The 21880-nt window shown below is 36.2% G+C and overlaps 1 protein-coding gene across 1 annotated transcript; it reads right to left on the bottom strand.

Annotated features, from left to right (window-relative positions):
* Positions 1–222: 222 nt before the first annotated feature.
* On the bottom strand, positions 223–21154 carry LOC120330778 (fermitin family homolog 2-like). Its single transcript, XM_039397692.2, has 18 exons — positions 20985–21154; positions 20478–20580; positions 19833–19966; positions 19366–19465; positions 18778–18945; positions 17431–17626; positions 16865–16967; positions 11432–11539; positions 8847–8972; positions 7719–7768; positions 6909–7023; positions 6231–6350; positions 5587–5731; positions 4953–5038; positions 3583–3732; positions 2871–2960; positions 1737–1822; positions 223–1281 (listed from the first exon to the last, which is right to left on the bottom strand). The coding sequence occupies exons 1-18, from the start codon at positions 21078–21080 to the stop codon at positions 1152–1154; spliced, it is 2106 nt and encodes a 701-aa protein (XP_039253626.2). The 5' UTR covers positions 21081–21154; the 3' UTR covers positions 223–1151.
* Between the last annotated feature and the right edge of the window lie 726 nt (positions 21155–21880).

The following is a 21880-nucleotide window of genomic DNA, read 5'->3' as shown; positions in this document are numbered from 1 at the left end:
GTACCAACGACCAACATTTTTGTACACAAACTCAGATTGCGTTTAAAAATTTTCTCAGTCTCAAAAAATCCTGTATTTGCAAAAACCTAAACGAATTGTCAATTGCAATTTATGGTGGTGCTAGTTGGTGACAAGTTGTGCTGAACTTGAGAAGTTCGGTTCAGCTATTTTCTATTCCAATGGTGCTTGTATAAAAAAATATCTCAACTCAAAAGACCAATCCAATATATATTTCGTTATTTATTACTGAAGTTACGAAGAAAAAGAAAAATTCATAACTTGGTTATATGGTTTTATGACATTACAATACAAAATATGACATCATAAGGTCACCAGACGATTAGTGCAAGATATTTACAGGCTTTATTTTGAAGATAAACTGTCATGATTTATAAATAAGTTTTGTGTGAAATGGGCAACTGGGAGGAAAGCAATTTGATCGCAACAAGAAAACGTTCGGCAAGTGAGTCTGATTTTTTTTAATTTGCAAAGTCCTGTGCACTCCGAGATAACGCTACAATCAATTACTAAAACGACAACCAATACCTATTTAGTTATATTCCTGAAAGATTGGTTGGTTCTCATAGTCTGCCAATAACGGTCATTTAATTTACAAATCAAATAATTAAGGACGCACAACAATCACGCAACAATGTATACCTTTCGAGAAAGAATCACCGAAAAGTACTAGAAAAATTAATATAAACCAATCAAGCATAACAGAATTCTGCATTTTGCCGTTTATGCATAACAGAATTCTGCCTGTCAACTTTTTGAATCTCAGTTCACCAGCACATTCCTATGGGAAAATAAAACTCAATGAAATATTTAAAATACATTTACATAAAAAAGGCAGCAAAAGATATAAACATGACACTCGCTTGGCTATTGTCTCGTCACTTTCCTCTCATATCATTTTGAATAAGGAATGTACATGGTGACGCAGTAGTAGTGTGTAGTGACTTAGTTCGTATTTGAATGGAGATTTCTAGTGAATGAAGCCGAAGTCTGGAATGGCTCGGATTTGAAACTTTCTGACCCCAGAGCTGTTGGTGATAACACTGCAGCAGATTCCACCTTTGATACCAAATTGTGTAAGTTCATGATATGTTAGGTTGTTATTGTTGCAGGGGTAACAGTTTCCTCTGCAACTATTTTTCATGATCGATCGATCCTCCTGTTAATCTATGAAACAAATCTTCGTCCAGTCTGTCGTCGTTGTCTTTATTTCGCATCGAAAGGAAAATGTATCCGCCCAGGAATTCATGGAGAAGTTTTGGACTAAAATCAAGGATTGAAAAATATTGAGAAGTAGCTACAAGAGCGAAATGTAGGATATTATTGAAATATAAGCCAAGTGAGACACAACAATCTTATGAACAGGCAAGCATCTGATATGCAAAGGACATAACTATGAAGGACAGGAATTGTTCTTGATTGGCATTTGGGCTGAGAGAAAATTCCGAAGAGTGGTGAATTGGCGAGAAGTTGATTTCTGAAAATCAAGACCCTGAACTCTCCTGATATTCTCCAAGTATGGTAAGGTGTATAACTCTCTAGATTGCATAAATTAGAACCTTGGTCAGGTGAAACGCTACAGAAATGCTTTTGAAAATCACATGGACTAGCGATCTTTATTCTAGCTACAGTATCTTTGTATTAGACGCATACAGATCCACTCATGCAAAAGCATGGGTAGTCTCGCGAACCCAAACTGATAATAAGACATAACTTACGATTGTTTTGAGCACAAGAAGTTAACGTCGTCTCCCCCAGCAACATGGATCATAAGATTCTTGGATTCCCAGTTGACGCTCCATTCCTAGAAGAATTTATCGAATCAAACATTACTCAATGTGTAGTTGTCACTCTGTGTCATAATTTCACAGCTCAAAATAACTTGCGGCTATTGCATTTCGAATCGAATAGTAAATAATTCCAATTGTTTCAGGTGAAAAATTCTGATCACTGCCATCTATTTGTTTTGTCTGGCAAATGTTGAGATGAATACTTCAATTTTTTGAGTCGCTACCATGTCACTAAAATGTACTTCGAGCATATAACTTTTTTCTTTCCAGTAAGTTATTGATGAAAAATGTTTATTCTTAAGTGTGAACACTTAATGAACTGTCTTGTGTGATGGATTCTATGTTTTCAGTAATTTAAAAGTTTGAAAGATCCATTACAATAAATATGCCATACACAATAGGTCTCTCATACATTGAATTTAAATATCTTCTAAGCATTCGAGATTCGGTCCTGAAATCATCAGGTATTCGAAAATGCCAGCCCTACTTGACCCCAAAAACGACCACTTGCAAGAGTTTTGACTTGCATCTCCAAAATGAATGCCAAACTCTGTGCATTCCAAGGAATGAATCAGCAACATGAAGTTTCATGAACAACTGACATAAATTTGTTTTAATTAACTGTTGTAGGGACCCATATCTAAGTACTTGGTGAACCTTGTTAATCTATTTAAAGACAGAAACTGGTGTGGTTTCACTAGAATTGAAAACATATTTTCAAACTTTTTCAGCTTTCAATAGTAATAGAATTCAACTCAAAAAGCAATCAGTTTACACAGCCTTTCCGGCACTCTATAAAAGAAGGCTTGTATGCGCCAAGGTTTAAATTTCCTCAGAGTTTGGTGCTCAAGTCGACTTATTCTACAAAACCAGGAGTCAAATGTCCACATGCCTGGTTAGTAGGGCTGGGAATGGTTAACCGGTTAATCAATTTTGGATGGTTAACGGTTACGATTTTTTTAACCGTAAACCGACATCTCAGATACTGTTAACGGTTGAAGTGTTTTCCCTGACATTCCCATCCCCACTGGTTAAACATAGTGTTGGACAAAACGTAGCTACCTTCATTGTGTTGTATCTCCAAGTTTTCAATGCTTCTCCAGTATTTGGGTCCATTCGTATCAGACGGTTAAATGCAAATGCAACAAGCTCCTGAAAAAATCAAGATGACAGTGGACCACGATGAAAGAAAAGTTGTTGCTTTATATCTAATTGACGAGCTTGTCAGCGGTACTGATAGCCAGATGAGAGGCCGTAAAACACCATATGATTAGGTAGCCTTCCCTCTCCCACGAAATGAGTATTAATCCCATGCCCGCCGCCTCGCCCGGGGGTGGAATAAATTGGCCAGGTGATGCTGAACAAATTTCCATTCCCCCCTAATGGTACCTGTAAACTTAGCACTTGCGCAGAACCTTGTTCAAAACTGAAGGCATATAAATACATGTTGCATAAAAAATTAGATCCCGTAATGCAGGGGTCTGCAACCCTCGGGCCAAATCCACAAGGAAAAACTAAGCGGCCGGAATAGAAGTGCAAATTTTGATTGGTGTAAGGCCCACTAAACAATCTCTTAATCATCTAGTGTAATTTGTTTACATAGTTTAATTTATTGTCTATGACAATACAATGCCCTAACAGCTAGCTTGTGTGGATGTTGTGTTAAATAAAGGTGTCACCTAGTTATTTGTATCTGGCCTTCTTGAATTAAAGGTAGCACATTCCTGCCATAGAGTTTTACTTGAATATGAAACATTGATAAATCACCACCCACCTCCCTCCTTTGTCCCTTGAATCTGACGTAGAAATGAGTTAAACCAAACTCCGGCAGAGCTTGCCAGGCCTTGATGTAAGCCAGCTTAGCATTTATTGAATTGTAAGTGTTGTAGTACGTCACTGATTCCTGAATCTTCTTGACAACATGCTGAAATAAAAAAATTTCATTTAGGTGGATCAGTCAGATTCCCATTGTTACTTATCGATTTTAATCGGTAAGTATGTTGATAGGTATTTGTCTGTATGTCTGTCTGTTAGATGCACGCGATATCTCACGAAAACAAGATTGAATCTGCTCCAGATTTTTCATGTGCTTTCATCATATCTCGGACCAGTAGCCTATTGATTTTGGGCGAATTATGTCGTATAATTAGCGAGTTATTAATTAATTAGTGATGGGACACAAGGTGTCACTATGGAGTAAGAGCGCTGTTTTGGGGGATCCCCTAACTTTTGATCGATAAGTCCTCGGTCTCTGACCGATATTCTCGTTTTATCTCTCAATTCATTGGTTTATTTTGGAACTCTCTATTATTCCCTCACAATGCTAGAAAACTATTTTATTTATTGAATCTTTAATTAACCCTTATCCGGTCTTATGTGCGGGTCGCACTTCTGCTTTCATCTAAATCGTTTATAATGCGTTCATAAATAGAAATACTAAATAACTAAAGATTATTCTATTTAATTCAAGAGTCTTGCTGCACACTTACACAAATATATTTCTGTAAATACTAAAGATTATTAGAAAAATTGGAATTTTCTGCTCGAGAATGATGAAATATCTTTTTCTTAAGGAAGATATTCCCCCGTGGCTGGGAAACGTGGAATTAAATTTGTTTGCCAGCAGTGAAAGTCAAAATGCCATTAGCATAACTGGTAAAAAAGGTACAGTGTAGCCCAGTTGTTAGCCTCAAACTTTCCAAAGACTTTCAACACTTCGTGGTCCTGTAAGGGGTTGTTATATTGGCACGAACTGCTTCAGGTCTTAATTAATATTATTAATGCACAATTCTAGGCGCTCCAGAAGTATGGACTAATAGACTAGACACATATTGACTGATTTTGTTCAATCATTTGGCTAACACAGACAGTCCCCACACTCGAAATAGAACTAAAATGAGGAAAATTGGAATAAAATTATGGCCAAACCCTAACCTGGTACACACACTACGGGAGTACCTAATTCTATACTATAATTCTTCACATTCTCAGTAGCCCTTGTCACATGAGTGGGAAACATCACACAAGAGATCAATCTCCTTGATTGCTGAATAAGTGCAAATGATCTTGCTTTCGAGCAAAGTTCCCCCCTTAATAAGGAAAAGGATTGGTTCTGATATATCAAATATTTGTTGGACATCTCACCTTGTTGCCAAGCTTCTTCAGATGTCTTCTAGCAATGAAATATTCCGGCTCAATATTCACGTTGTCGACTGTTCCGGACCCTTCAACTGCAGAATGAGAGGAAGGAATATAAGAAGTCTATTTCAGAGGTATTGTAAACCTGTTTACTGTATCTTTATCATACTTCTGGCAACTAGTATTTTCCCAGATGGCTGAGCATAACCAGTGATGTCATCAGTCACAGTTGACTGATCATGACTAAACAGCTGTGAAGGTGAAGTAGCCATGTATTTGAGGGCTCATTACTGTTGGTGCCTTTTTGGGAGTTACTTTGGTTATGTTTGTGTACATTTAATTATTATACGTTTATACTGAGTTAACAAAGCCATTTGATCAAATGAGTAAGTATTGAAATGTTTAAAGATCTACTCCCAAATCTAAGGTAGGCTATTTCCTATATTACGCTCACATGCCTGTGCCAGCAACACTGATACCAAGCGATGTGTAAGGACCATCAGATCTATTAATAAGAATGGCCAGATGATACACCCAAAAAAATAAAGGTTTCAAATTTCAGAAGTAAAAGTGTACTGATTTACTGCTTGAGAGTAGATTCGAAATAATTCACCAACAGAGAAACAACCATGATTCTCACCGCTGTGCGTTCCTCCTGATCCTGTTTTCTGCATTTTCAACAGAGTCTTCAAATTGTCGACCTCGGAATTATAACTCGAATCAGCCATTGTTCGGCCTTTAGCTGCCAGTTTGCAAGCCGCCATCCATCGAGAGTACACTGCATCCTGGAATGGGAATCATTAACGATGATTATTGGATAGGGAGTGGATCTAAAGTCTCGCTTCGTTAAATTGTTGTTTGTTGTTGTTGCAACAACGCCAGCATTAAACTGAACTACATAATACCAACCCAGGATAAGACAATGTGCAACAGCAAATTTATGATTGGTGGGAACAATTTAATGCAGGGGTGGGCAATTACTTTACTGAGTGGGCCATTTATAAAAAAAAGTAATTTGGTCACTGGGTCGGGGGCTAAAAACTCAAAATTATAAAAAAAAAAACAGTTAGAAAAGCTAGGCTGACGTTTATATCATAATAACAAGCACAATATAACAATCGGGGTCATTATGATGTAATTATCTATCTCTAAAAAGTGATTTCAGCAGACACAAGTGATGAAACACTAAGCGGGGCGGAAATTTGTCCACCCCTGATGTATGAGTCGTTTGTTTATACTAGTTTTTCATCCTCTCTAATGAACCTTAGACTAACATTAACTCACATTATCACATCTCAATCCGACCTCCGTCATTCCATCATGCGTTGGCAACAATAGTTTGATCACATACTTGTTATCCTTGATATTCACGTCTGGTATGACCTCAGCTCCTTTCACACAGAACTATGAGGCATAAATTATGATTAGTGCTGTGAAGCCAGGGTACACGTCTGGCTTGTAGTGAGTTTGTAAGCTTTGTTTCATAGGTGATTCAAATTGTGCCAAAGGTTCCGCAGCTGTGAAGTACTGACTAGAAAACTTCAATTCAAAATTTGAGAACTACTTGAAGATATATTTCGAGAAAATGTAAAACACTGCCATAGCTATTGAATGATCGCAATTTTCTGAGTTTATTGAGGTCACGGGCATTCGAATCCGTGATTTCGATGCTTTAATGCGATTATGATTGAAGTCTAACAAGGCCGCAAGTTAACTTAGCTTAGAGATAACATTATTTGGCAAAGTTGGTGTGATTGGCCAGAACATTGGACATAAATGTGTTTGGACAGCGGATTACACATTTCAGATTCATGTTGAAACCCTCTCACAGGGTGAAATAAATTGGGTGGGAAAACCAAAATAACTCCGGTAATAGTTTCTTTGATACTGTTAGATATTAGTGTTTCTTATTCAAAGTGAAATTACAAATACTTATTGTATAAAAAGTTCTTTTATATGAACCTGATCAATAGCTGGGCTGTGAGCTGCAGCTTCCTCCTGACTTTTGAAATATGAGATCGTTGTATCCTTGAATGTGAACCAATGCTTCTTGTATGATTTGATGAGTTTTTTCGGCCTAAAAGTTTGACAGGTAAACCAGTATAAAAATATTGCATGCTCGTGATAAGAAACTGTCCAAATTGCTGATAGTAAAAACTAGCTATTGGTTACAAGGTGTGCAACCTTCAAATAACTGGGTGAAACCACGGGCCGCACCTTGACTTAGCATAGGCTTTCTAGTAGTTGCAGACACTTCTGAGTAGTTTTTCTTCTTGTAACATGCGTTGTTCGCTTCGCATAAGCTCAGATATAGGCTTTGCAATGCGACGGAATTGAAATTTCTCGCACTTACTAGATTAAACTAAATTAAAAACTTGTCTTGCAGGCCGCACACTATTCAAAATCCCATGGGCCGCAGAAGTTTTCCTTGTGGGCAGCAGGTTAGAGGATAGTATTTTTCAGAGGAAAAAATAGATCAGGATTCTCAATCTGGGCCCTCAGCCCACCAGATGGTCAATGTGCAGTTCTCGGTGATACAAGCGAAAGCCTTCACCAAGTATAATTCGCAATGTGTTTAATTCTTAGACTGTAATGCAATTATTTTTTTGCTTTCGCTAGTTGGCCTCTCCCCGTCCCTCGAAGATTTCCCTCGACAATTTGATATTCTGATATTTAATTCGTTTTGGACAACCCTTGTTACCGGATTATTGAATCTCTTGGGGAAATGGATGTTTGCGACAAAATTAGTAAAATCTCGTTAATGTCACTCACTTGAAATATTTGATGTAATCCGCTAGTTCTGGAACACTGGTTATGTCTCCCTGAAATTGATAAGAAAATTGTGATGTGATGTAATTATCTCTTTACCTATTCCAAATTATTTCCCCCTATTACTGACTATAACCGCCCCCCCCCCCCCCTGAATAATTAGAGGTTGTTTCCCCCACTATACCTTAGTAGGGTGATCCAGGGGGCCGCCCAGACGGAGCCTTAGTGAGTCCGGGCCGCATCAGGTTTTTTCACAATAAAAGCATTAAACTTGAGAAGTTAAATATTTTTCTCTATTTTTCTATACGCAAAACATGTCAAAAACGTAAATGTAAGTAATTCCGCGATGGACCTTTCCCCGAGCATCTACTTCCTTGTTTATTCCGTAATATTGGCTAATCAGCAAGACGCTAAAAATGACGTAACAATAGACTTTTTCGCAAACGCTCAGACACGCTCATCACTCAGAAAGATTTTCAGGCATGTTTGTAAACATTACCTCGTTTTTGCATGCTATTTGTCAGTTTTGGGTTGTGTTTCAGAAATTCAAGTATGAATCAAAGAACTCAACTCATTCTGATTGCTTGTGCGTCAGAGCTTAATTGCAGTAATCAAAAATTAGTCTAGAAATAGCTGTGATAAAGGCTAAACTTCTCTACCGGTACTTTCGAAAAATAGGTTGTTGACTGTTTTGAATTAAAATGATGACGTGAAACATATACGCCAGTTTATAGGCTTCAACTCGCGAAGCCACCTCTAAAATAAGAACCAAGAATTTGCATCAATTGGTGAAGTATAAAAAATATTTCTTCGGGGTCAAAGGTCCATCGAATATCATGCCTACAGATACGGTACTAGTAGGTTACCGTACTGCATATGCATTTCGGGGGATAAGATTATAAAATATTTTGTTTTGCTCTACTTGTCCTAATCATATATTAAATGCATCAATCATTCTAACTGAGCTGAGTGACATACGGGCCGCACTAAGATTAAACTTTCATACCAAGGCAGGGGGCGCAAACTATCGTCCTGCGGGCCCCAATTGGCCCGCGAGTTTGAGACTCCTGCCTTGGGGTTATTTTTCCCCCATTCCAAGACTAACCCTGAATAAGGTCGAATACGCTATACCTTAGGGTTATTTCCCCCCATTCCAAGACTGTCCTCCAACTCATGCAATGCTTCATCTATGTCCTTATTTTTATCGTCATCATTGAAATCCTCTGTGACATTTTCCGCAAGTCTTGAAATGTGATACTGTTGAAAACAAAAAATATTTCGCTTTGAGAATCACTACAAATGGTCACAAGAAATAACATTTCTAGCACAACTAATGCGCCTAAGGATATAACTTTTATTTCTTTTTTATCAAATTCCCTGAACCAGAAATTTCACAAAACTTTGGTACTCCCGTAGTCTGTGTACCAAGTTAGGGTTAGGCTCTAATTTTATTCCAATTTTCCTTATCTTAGTTCTATTACGAGTTCAGGGACAGTCTGTGTTAGCTATATGAAATCCCCTGCTCATAGGTTTCCGTCCTTTTACAAAACTTGATGTAAAATAGTTGAGAACAAAATTAGTTACCTTCATATTTTGGTGTCAATTTTGATGTTACATTTCATTTTAATGAAAACACGTTTTATTCTGTATTGCTCCATTTATATATTTGAGCTCTTGTTTTCATAAATTATTTCAGATGGGAATATTTTGAATTATTTTTGAAAATCAGAATTCACTGAACATATATTTTATTTTAAAACGCTTGATTTGTTTCGGCTTTGCCAGTTTGTATGAAACCAAACTGCAGCGTGACTCGTTCGATGACTTCCTGTTTGTTGAAACTCAGTGAATATGATGACGCATCATCTCGTCATACGTCAGACTCAAAGTACAGACAAAATGTATAATTTGCCAAGCCGAATACATTCTGAAAAAGTTTTCAGTCATCTAACTCAGACATGGGCAACCTATGGCGCGGGCCAAATCCGGCCTGTTGGGTAATTCAATCTGGCCCGCCTGATGATGCCACAACCAAACTCACACTAAATCTTGATGTTCTAGCTAAAAAAATAGCTCGCGATTGAAATCAGTTTTGGAACGAAGCTAATTGTTTTCCCTGTTTGCTTTTGTCACACAGTAAATATTGTTCATAAAATGTAACTTTTTTCGTCACACTTACATGGCCTGTCAGTCGAAGCAGGCAACATTTTTAGCCTGTGTCACAAAAACCTAGCCCACCCCTGGTATAACTCCTTAGCAATGAGCTATCATCAGTTAGCTATTGGCGAACCAGACAGAATTTTTTTTTTTCAAATTTATCAAGATATGTGGAATTCACTACATCATTGTGTTTCCACATTTTAGTGGTCACTTGTAACTTCACTCAGAGATAAACTTCCTAAGTTTTGAGTAAGTGAGTATGAGCTTTGAAAACATTCCTTCATTTGCATTTTAAATTCTGCTGTGTTCAACATAATTATTGTTTAAATCAGAACCATTGTGTAGAACTAGTCATACAAGTAGACTCCCATCTAAGCGCTGAGAGATGGATGATAACTCAATAATATCGCCAGCTACAAGTAATGAATATTGAAATACATAAAGTAAAGTCAATAAAGTAAACTCTTGATATTTATTCGAAATAAATAATACTTATATAATTGACATCCGCCAACCTGGGCTTTCTTAAAACTGTAGAAACTAATTAATATATTTTTTATTGCAATGTTGACTTCTCTCCCTATGACTATGATTTGTGATCAGCTTGATTAATCTAGTTTGTCAGTATTTGGCAATAGTTTTAAACAATGGTTCTCAAACTTTTTAAATGAGCTTTTTTAGAATTTGAAAACAACTAGCTAACAATAAGCTACAAATAACAGATAGTGAGGCGAAAGTATGTTTTATTTGAAAAACATGTGAATGGAACGTAAATATCCATAATAAAGAAATGTAAGTATTAAAAATAAGGCGGGCAAGATCAAGTCTAACAAATATTCTCATTTTTAATTAGCTTTACGCCCCCTCAAAAATTTGTCTACGCCCCCTTCTGGGGCATGCCCCCACCATTAGAGAATCACTGGTTTGATTCGAATCGAATTTCAATACCACAGAAATAGTTCGGAACTGAACCGATACCCTAAAACTTTCCAGACATTTCTTAATCAATTAAATAATTAACGATTCTAATCAATGGCGATTGATCACAAACGTGCCGGTCTGACGTAACTTAGACATTCATTTCTTGTCTTAATTTTCAAACAAATTGAAGAATTGAAATCCCCGACTAATTATTGGAAAACAACTTAGCACAGATCAAGGCATGTATAATATACGCATTATGATGATAAATCAGTTAAAGATTCCAGGCACCTGATGTTTTGACATTATAACGTTCTAGTTATGTTATCTTATAGCAACATATTGTCATTTTTAGACCCGCAAAGCGTCCTATTATTTCCCTCTACCCAGGCTATTCCTTGTCCAGACATTGGCCTTCAATGCAATTCATTGTAATTAACTATCTCTAGTAAACTATAATAGCCTAGTTGAATAATTTGTACAATTTGTGCTTTCGATTCTTCAAATTGGATATTCGAACCTTGAGCTTCACTGCCATTGCGTAAATATCATTTTCTTGTAATTTGTGTTGAACTAATTTCTTTTTATCTATTGGAAAAAATTAACTTAACTTGATTAAATATGAAGGGTCTGACCTGCAAAGAAGCAAACATGATCATCTCTTCCTCTGTACAGTCGACTTCTTCACAAAGTAACGACCAACGTGCTTGCTCGAATAATTGGTTGATCCGAATCGCATCGTACTGAAATATGAAATAGCTGGGATGAAGTAATTTCAGATAAAAAACCATTTAAAAAATATATTATGTCAAGAAAATACGTTTTACAGGGAAATCACATATTGCACTAAATCAGTATTTCCCAGCAAGAGAGGAATCCTCCAACAAGGGGCTTTTGTTGCTTTTGGGACGGAAATACAAAAATACTACCACATAATGAGTGTAGTTTTTTAATAATATTCAGTGATACTGTAACATATTCACGCCACATTAGAAACTATTCAAACGGGGTTTCAGGTATAGTGAGGAAGTAATAAAAAATTACAAGATAGCCAAAGAAAACACAACTATTCATTAAATAAACTTATTAAAAATCTTCAAAATAAGACCACAGAATGTAAGACAGTGTTCGGAAAACTGCAGCTTGCAACTAATTATTTGTGGTTTTCGAATGACCTCGCTTTTTTTTACACATAAAAATAAAAAATGCTCATAAATTTGTTATTATCAGGCAAGGAACACAGTTGTATGCCATAACAATGGTTGTTGTACAGTGTTTGTTATGTGAGTGTGAGCAAAAGCACAATTCGGTTGAATGTCATTCACTTGACAAACATACTTTCGTTAGCTGTAATTAGCGTAAAAATACGAGTCGCATCATAACTTGCAATTTAATGTGGCAATTTTTATAGGCAGATAATAATGTGGCCCGCACGCTAATGTCAGTGTGCATATTTGGCCAAATTCGCCTACCACTGATGTGAGGACTTGCTTGATCACTGGTTGTTATTACAATACTTTCATTCATATATTTTGTAAAACATGGCTGAGCTGCTGTAGAACCAAACACACAATGGATACCGGCTTGTATTTAACAACATGTTCAAGACAATAAACCATTATGAGTCTCATTGTGCAATCAAGGTATCAGCCTGATATGATGGGAACGAGAGGTTAAAGAATAGTAGTCCTTAAAACCCACAAGAGAAAAATAAGAACAAAAAATGTCAACGTTAAATCTTAGGAGCATAAATTTGCATTTTTTGTGGATTTTTGGTTATCGTTTATTGTTAATGCGCACACTTTTATTAATAATGGAAAATTTTTGAAATTTTTCCAATATTTTGAACATGATGCACATAGTCAATATTTGCGATAAATGTTTTCAATTTCTCTTGGGCACGAGCTGTGAAAGCTATGCGTTGTGAACTAATATATATCAGGGGGTTGGTTCGCAACAATATGAAAAGAATCTGATCACCTTTAACGATTGATTTCAATTAAAACATAAACTGATACATACGGGATCCGTCAGAACTAAGATTCACAAATAGGGATCCACGACTGGTAATTCCTGCTTTAATTACAAGACAGTAGCTAGTTATGTTTAGTGATCATTTGTCTTACAGATTTGGAGTTTTTCTTAAAAAAGAAGAATATTCAAGTCATTTCATGTCGAATTCAAAAACTAGTGTGTGGATGTGTATTGGAATTCACAGATAAGAGATTGTTATATATAAGAACAAAGACACTTTTCCTAATGCAGAGTTCTCAAACGGTGAGGCACGCTCCACAAGAAGGGCGTGAAGCTAGTAAAAAATAAAACTATTTGTTAGATTCGATCTTCCCGGCTTTATTTGTTTTTGAAACTTTTCATATATTTCATTATTCATGTTCCATACACATATTTTTGAATGAAACATAACGTTATTTTTGAGGTGGGTCGCAAGACTTGACAAAATCTAAAAAGGGGGCCCAACATAAAAAGTTTGAGAACCACTGTCCTAATGTATTCTCAAATTAGGAATCCATTACGTATAAATTAAAATAACCTATTTTAATCAAAATTTGTCATTTGGGAGGCCAGACCAAAACATTGGTCTTGTTTCTGTGAAAGGCGGATCTAATAGAGGATACATTGCATGTACAAACTATTCAATAGAATTTGAGTATTTATAGCTTAATATTATGATGCAACAAATAACATTGTGACTAATCAATACATTTCTAATTTGAAAATCAACAACATATTGATACATATGGTCCGATGATATTATCACTGTAGCATACATGATCATGGCTGTCAGTTTGAAAAATATAGCATTATGATGTCATATTAATGAGCCGCACGTTCCATAATAAGAATGAGACGTGCAATGTCTGCCTAGTGATGTCGTAAGAAAAATTTAAAATTAACGCAATTTGGCACTTCAAATAATTGAGGTTAATGTTATTTTGTAAAACTGCCATTTGTAGGACAAATTATTATTGAAGTCATACTTTACCCAAAAATACCTATGTATGTAGGTAAAGTAAAATAACTTAAATAAACACTAATCAAAATAAAACAAACCTGGTTAAAATATCTTGAGAACTAACTCAATAACAAAAATATGATTGTAACAAGGATTTTATGAACACCCTGTACTAACTACTATCTATAAAAGATCTGACAGACTCTACACTTGACAACCTAAGACGTTGCAGAAAATTTTTTGAAAGTGATGCTACAGTATCCTTGCTGTTGGTGCACACGAATCCACTGAATCAAAGTTACCCAACTGGGAAGAATTTTGTTGTTTTGGAGAGAAAATATTACTTTGTATTATCATTATTGTAGTATCATATTTAGTATTATTGCAATATTTATGGTAACATTACAGACTATTCAAACTGTGCGAGTTGTGTTTCTTTGAAGAATAAACAAATAACAGAAACCGATTTTATACATAGTGTATAGCAGGGGGTGCAACCTGCAGCCATGGTCAATGTTTCCTCTAAAAGCTTGCTCAGTTGCGCGGAATAGAAGGCCATGTGAGCTCCAAAAAAAGGTCTGCGCAGAAAACTAGAAAAAATAGAAGAACACAACATTTTGAAGATTTTAATACTTATGCACAGCGCGGCAGAACGAAAGTACTGTGCGGGGATTTTCGGACAGAGGGAACGTTGCCCGTGGGCCAAATGCGGCCCTGACGGAAAAAATTGTGCTGTCCATGGAGAAGTGCCTGCAACTACTAGATAGCCTATGTTGAATAAAGGTGTGGCCCGCGGTTTCAACTACTTATTTCTATATGGTCCTATTGTATTATTAAAGGTTCCACTCAACTAGTGTAGATGAGGCAAAGGGAGAACTTTTTTAAGACAACTATCCACAATTTATGGCTAGCAATATCAGATCTCAATTCTCTACAAATCTTACAAATAAATTTACTTGTCGTTTACTTTCGACAAACATATAATGACACTGTTTACACAACAAAGGAATGTTCACGATCACGTGTAATGTTTTATGAGCAAACAATCAATTTTGTCAAATAGGCTAGAAATAGACCACTGCTTGCTTGTAAGGGGTGAAATTTATTAATTAAATTTATTTATTTAAGTTGGTGCAAGCTTGAAACATACAGCAACTAGAAACAGCCTATATATAGTAAAACACGTAACAATTTCACACATGAGAGGCTCTTCACATGCTCTAACAATCATCAACAAGTGTTAAATGTGGGGCAACATTTTTTCTACTCTGATGAACACAAGGAATGTTGCATAAAACACTTGAAAACAGACTTTACGGAAATCAAACATGAAAGCCCACAACAACTCGTACTTATTTGAGCTGACAATAATGTTGGAGACCATGTTGGCCTAAAACACAAATGTGATTATTCAAAAAAAAAACACTAAAATTAAATACATGTAATACAGTCATTTTTACAGACTGTTGCGCTAAAAGGTATGTTGATAGCGGTGGGTGGAGTATATAGTAAATATATAAAACTTTCTTGGATGGATTATCACCTGTGTCATCCCACCAAGCTTTTTATAACGAAAATTTCATTATAAAAGTCACAAATTTCTCTTAAAAAGCCTGCAATTTCAATAATCTGAAACTACCAATACTTCTCATAAAAAATACAAAGCCTTCAATTAAATGAAGTTTTCTGAAAGATAAATCTTATAGTTTATCGTACAAGGCCACGGGGGAAAAATATGAAAGTGTCTTATTAAAGGCAAAGTCAAAATTTGCTCAAGTTATGAAAGTTTGTCTTATTTTATGCATAGAATAGGAAAACATTTCATAATAATCACACATCAAATAAATAATTCTAATACTAACTCATAAATAATTCTTCAGAAAAATTGACTTCAAAACAATTCCAAGGTTTGCCTAAGATTTGTGTTCTCATAAATTCTGGAAGAATTCATCTTACAGCAAAAATTTGATGTGAAATTATTAAACAACAAATCCATACTTTTTTGAATTCTAAGCTTATAGAAATTTTAAATTCATTGAATAACATTACCCGAGCAGGGTTAAATTTGAATCAAATCTCCAAAAATTTTGAGTAGGGCGATGCCCTGAGACAAGAATTTTATCAGAAATATTTGGAGATCAGACGCAGAATCATATTTCAGCAAATAGTTATTTTGTTTGAGAGTCAAAGAATTGGGTTTCAGCATTTATCACAATGATTTTTATTCTAAGTGCTTCAAGAATCTTGCTGCACGAGAAAATAAATATATTTCCAAAGTCAGACGAATCGTTAGAGAGATATAATTGTGTTAGTGTGCAGCCAGACTATTGAATAACTTAGAATAGTTCACTCTTGCTATAGCATCCTTGCGTTATACGCATCTACTAGCACAAAAGCATAGAAGGATAGATAAACCCAATCTGTAGTAAATTAAGTTTATGTCAATTATCGTCAAGGTCTTACTACCTGATTACACAACAATAGAATTTTCCTCTCGAATCATTAGGTTTGTCTGTGAATGAATTTCTTTGGAACATTTTTTTTTTATAATTTCACTGAACACTGACACAATTCTGAATTATTTATTAAATTGTGATAGAAAGTGGAAAAGAATTCGATTTATTTCTGCATCGGTGTCCTAGATTGAACTACGATATTTCAAAGCCACTACGATGCCCTGAAGGCAAAAGAACTGCTGAAACTTTCACAGTGGATATTTTTAATCTTAACGAAATCTAGGCCAATTATCCGCAGTTAGTATAAACATTGAAAGTCGATTATTAACAGTTCGCTGATCTCGAGTTTGAACGATTCTGCATTTGCCAGAATTGGATTGATCATGATTTCAGGGCTCCTTAAAATCAGCTTTCTTCTCCCCAAGAATAAATAAATAAAAAATAATGCTGTCCTTTTTTTAAATCAGGCCTTTTTATAAGCCGACAACAGCAGTCACATTTCATGTGTATTGAATGCGTATTTGCCAAACCCAAGCTCATAGGCCCAACTGGACTGGATCCTAATATGACTAAACCCCATGTTATCAGCTTTTCTTTTCCAAAAGTGAATAAATGAAATGACAAAATAAAAATCTAACCTTGGGGTTAAGGTCGTAGAAAGAAAGAAATTTGAATCTGAGAAGTAAAGTGTCGCTTTCTTTGACGCCTTGTTCCATCAGGGATTTGGAACTGTCCAGCCATCTATAAAGAAAAATAGCGGTGTAATAGGAAAATGAGTGGTGAGTGGTGAAAAATTTATAATTGCCAAATTCCCCATCTTATTCAAAATACCATTAGGAATGCTTATGAGCAAAGTGTCATATCACTCAAATCAGAAATCAGCCACAAGGGCGTAGGAAGAAATTTTCTCAAAGGGGGAGGTTCTGAAATTTTATTTTGCCAAATTAGATCGAAACAGTTAGCAGGTTCGATCAAACGCTGGAATACACAGGTTTTAAGTAATCTCAAAGGTCTAAAGAGCATTTCGAGCTGCGAAATATTGCTATCTATGATACAAAAAAATTATTTTTTTATTTTTTTACAATTTAAGAAGGGTAATTTTTTTTTTACAATTTAAAAAGGGTGGGGGGATGGGGTTCGTCCCCCCTCCCCCAAGGCTACGGCACTTGTCGGCCATCTCTAAGTGTAAACATCCCAAGCTCACCCCATGTTCCGTCTGGCTTTGTCATGTAGTGATTTAGGTCGGAATAAATTACATAGAGCAGCGGGGGAAGGTTTTAGAGGTGATTTTGTTAAAACTCTCGGATTGATGAAGGCGGCGTCAAGAAGTTCAAGACTGTTTGCAGACAGCGGGCTGTTTCCCTTGTTCTTTGGTGTCAATGTGTTGTACATCGGTGAACCTGGAAGATAAAATTTTGTTCAAATCAGCGGTTCCCAGACAATAAGTAATTAATGTAACTCAGTATTCAGTGCAGCTCTACTAATATTGTCCGCCTAGTATTATTGTTGCAATACATATTTCGGCACTCCAGAAGTATGTGTACCTATATGGAGGTCACTAATTTCGTTCGCCTACTTTACATCAATTTGTGTAAAAGGACTGAAACCTATGAGCAAGAGTTATATTCACTTGGCTAACACAGACAGTCAAACTCGTAATAAAACTAAAATATAGAAACTCTGAATATAATTATGGTTTAGCCCTAACCTGGTACACACATTACAGCAGAACCTATATTTCTGCGCATTATAATCTATTCAAACCGTGCAAAAGCCAGAACACAAGTTGCCTGGAGCACTAGCCCAATGATCAATCAAAGATTGAGCAAGACTGAGTTCAAATGCATGGTGAGGGGAGAATAAAGAGATCCATTATCGCCAAAAGGAGATATTTGTCAAAAAAGTTCATTGATTACAATTCACAGGTTGAAAGTGAGGTTGTAGTCTCAGACTCTCTGAAAACAAAATTTCTCAATCTAACGACAATTATAGTACGGTAATTGAAATTTTTGAAAATAACCCCAAAAATATTAAGTTGAATGAGCGTTCCTGTCAAACTGTCAAAAAAAGCTTGCGCTTGCCCAAAAGTTTTATTACCGAAATTTTCCCGGAAAATAGACCAACTTTTTTTTTCAATTTGGGTCAAGATAGGGAGAACTTTCTCCAGATTGAACATCCATAGGCACAATAGTGGTTGCATGTCCAAAGCCTTAGAGCAGTGGCTCCCAACCTTCTAATATCTTGGCCCCCTTTCGCAGGCTTTTAGCACTTATGGCCCCCTGTTAATCATTCCAGTGCTATTTTGATGGGCAGATTCCAATTTCCATTATGTTAAAAAAAAATTATGCACAACAAAGAAAAAAAACCTTGTGAAATAATTTCATCAAGAAATTAAACTAGGAAGAACTGGGAGGATTTTTTGAAAGGGTAAAGTATAATCAGTTCTGTGCTTAACCTTGTGGCCCCCTCCAACTGCTCTGTGGCCCTCGAAGGGCCATGGGCATCGGGTTAGAAACCACTAACTTAGAATAAAGAACGCAAATGAACTGACCTGGGGTGTAAGGAGATGTCGGAGTCATGCTTGGATTGAGAACGTTTGGAGCGATGAGTCCTTCATCGTAAGAACTTCCGTTTGCGTGAGATCTCTGTGGAGAATTTTTGTGGCCGTCTCTTTTCTCTTGGACGCGAAGTAAAGATAATTCCTCAGGTCGACGAATATCTGAAGCAAATTAGCAGGGATATGACAAATGAACCTAATATACTGTTCAGATCAGTTTTATTAATATAACCAATGTCTATTGTCTACATAAGATAACAATAAAATCAGGTAGAGTTCCCCACCATGGGACAGCAAGTAAATGATAGGGCATGTATGCATAACAAAGTAACAGATCGTAGTTTATCAACCTTATTAACAATTTTTCAACCGATGATAACAATAATTAATCTTACTATGCTCCCTAGCCAGCAGTGGCTGCTCTTAAACAGCCTTTTTAAGTGAGAAAAAATAAGATGTCGTGTAAAAGACGTTAGTTTGAAAAATTGGTCATTAGCTATAAAGTAAAAGATGGTAAATATCAAATTATCCACATATCACCCTGTGGGCAGGTTTCTCAGAGACAGTCAAAGTCCAACTCACCAAAAAATCTACAAATTTCTTTCACCGCTGTGAAAACTTTTGATGAAAAATCAACTCTAATATTTGCGTATTGCAGATCGCATAGTTGGATTCGAAGTGTCTGTAAACAAAGGCAATGTGAGAGTTTTCATATTCAGGGAAAGGGGAAGGAGGGGAAAGCTTAATCATGTGACCATCCATTGTCTATGGTCCGGTTACCAGTCCATGTCGAATATGGGGATAGTTAACCATATCGTGTATACCACAGCCTCTGGTTCACTTACCAGTCCATACCGGGTATGAGAATACATCACTCTGGCAGAAAAAATAAGCTTCGATAAAACAAATCGAGGAATTCACCTCAAACATTGGCGAAAAGAAAACGGGATGGCGGAGATTTGAATTTTTGCTGAATAATACTAGTAATACTGAAGGGAATACAAAGCAAAAATTCTCAATGGTTGGGAAACCTTGCTGTAATGACTAACCTTATGTCTCATAGTGAACCATAATTCAGCATCAGCCTGAACTTCTTCTCTCACCAAGGCATGATTGCTGTTCATCAGCCATTTATTTTTCTTTGGCCACCACATCTCATAACCTGACCAATCCTGAGTCACATCTTAAAAAAAGTCAATTATATTTATTGAGTTTTTACGCAAAAGCAAAGTCTGCGCCCTGCGCTCAGCATCAACTTTTATGTGTGTTGCCAGTTGTTTGATTATAATAAAATTGTAGGCTCGTTAAATTAATAGCCGTTAACAATAAATTATGTTGTGTGAAGAATATAATATACTCCTTGAGCGTAGATTAAAATTAATTAATCCTCGAAACCGCCATTTTGTCGCTACAATTCAATGGAGCTTAGTGGGTCGGATTATTTCACAACTCGGGCTAAATCTGGCCGTGGGTTGATGACCCTGTTCTAAGAGTTGGAACTAGGATGCAATATAGGCCATAATCCCGTGGAAGGAGTAATAAGTTAAAGTTAGGCAATGTGAAACTGGAGTCACACCCAATTATGGTAATGGTAGCAGTCTGCTTCTGCAGAGCCTTGTTCAGAGCAAAAAACATATTGACATGTCATATAAAAAGCAGTAAAAGGATCTATTTTTAATTGTACATCAACTCACCAAATTTTAATTTCAAAGCTTCCACTAATCTAGAGATTGCGAATCCCACAGAATCCTCACTGCGTACAAGAACTGGTACAAGATGTTCTGAAACTGTTTCACCCTGAAAACAAAACCAGACGAAATCAGCACATGTGAAAGAAAAAATAGATGGGTACCATGCAGTACTAGTCCATAATGCGCTACAGCCAAAGGTACTTTTACATTCTGAGATAGTTATCTAAATCTTCTCACACCTCCCAGATTTTGCTATTTGCTATCAAAAAGCATTTCAGCATAATTTCACAAAGCAGTTTGAAAAACAAGGACTACAGATTCATCTTCATGATTTTTTGAATTATTAATTTCCACGCCTCTCAAATAAATCAGGTCGTAATAAGTTGGTGATGCAAAGCTGTATACTCCAGCCCAAACTTTATTAGCTCATGTTAGTGGACGCTTCAACAGGGCCTTGTTCAGAAAGAGAATGTAATGTCTCTAATAATACTGTCATGCTTGATTGCCTACCCGATCATTTTTAATTGGCAAGTCCGTTACTCTAATATTCAACTCCCAGGATCCGTCAGCGTACGTCCCATCAGCAGTTCGGAAACCACTAGCCATTGTGATTCAATAATCCGTGTGACAGAAAACACTTATAAGAAATTCATGATAGTGAAAAATTACGTTACATATATAACACTGTGAATGAATAACAATTGAAGTATTGATTGATAAGATTGTAATTAGGAAAGCATCACTGATACGCTTTACTTAGAAATATAGGCTATGCAACACTTTTTGTTTGTCACCCTAAGCATCGTTCAGTTGTACTAGGACAGGGGTGGGCAACCCCTGGCACGCGTTCTGAACTTATCATGCGAGCCCCTTTATTCGGCACGTGAGCGAGGCTTCAGAAACGAAATCCATTTTCTTCAGATAAAAAGTTTCAAGACTCTGAATTATCTGTTGAAACTCTGCGTCGGTTTAATCATTATCGTTTGTTAACAATCCGTTATTTATTTAAATAATTTTTTTCCATTCATGACATATGGCTCCAAAGAAATATATTAAGACATCACAACTGAGTGAGCTCTCGACAATTTTGGTCGGCACGCAGAAGAATTTTGTCATTAAATTTAGTCGATTTTGGCACGCGAGCCGGAAAAGGTTGCCCACCCCTGTACTAGGATGTATTAATGCCTTGCTAACCCCATGTCTGATAAACTTAAATTTGAATAAACTACTGACTAACTACTCAATGATTTCCACTAGTAGCAGAGTTAAGATTGTACTAACAAACACAAAAATGAACTATTCGAACACACTATTTCTTGTAAATCAGTGATTCTCAAACATTTTAAAATTTGTCAAATTTCACGTCATCTCAAAAATAACTAGATAAAAATAAGCTACCAATAACA

The sequence above is a fragment of the Styela clava genome, chromosome 6, assembly GCF_964204865.1.
Source record: "Styela clava chromosome 6, kaStyClav1.hap1.2, whole genome shotgun sequence".
Classification (NCBI taxonomy): domain Eukaryota; kingdom Metazoa; phylum Chordata; class Ascidiacea; order Stolidobranchia; family Styelidae; genus Styela; species Styela clava.
Note: the sequence above shows the minus strand (reverse complement) of the source record. Positions and strands in the feature narration are given on the sequence as shown.

Coding starts and splice junctions, on each gene's coding strand:
- LOC120330778 (XM_039397692.2), bottom strand. CDS start 21,080: ATGGCTAGTGGTTTCCGAACTGCTGATGGGACGTACGCTGACGGATCC. Junction 16,968..17,430: donor AAAGCCAGACGGAACATGGG/GTGAGCTTGGGA, acceptor TTTTCTTTATAG/ATGGCTGGACAGTTCCAAAT. Junction 5,039..5,586: donor ATCAGGAGGAACGCACAGCG/GTGAGAATCATG, acceptor CTCATTCTGCAG/TTGAAGGGTCCGGAACAGTC.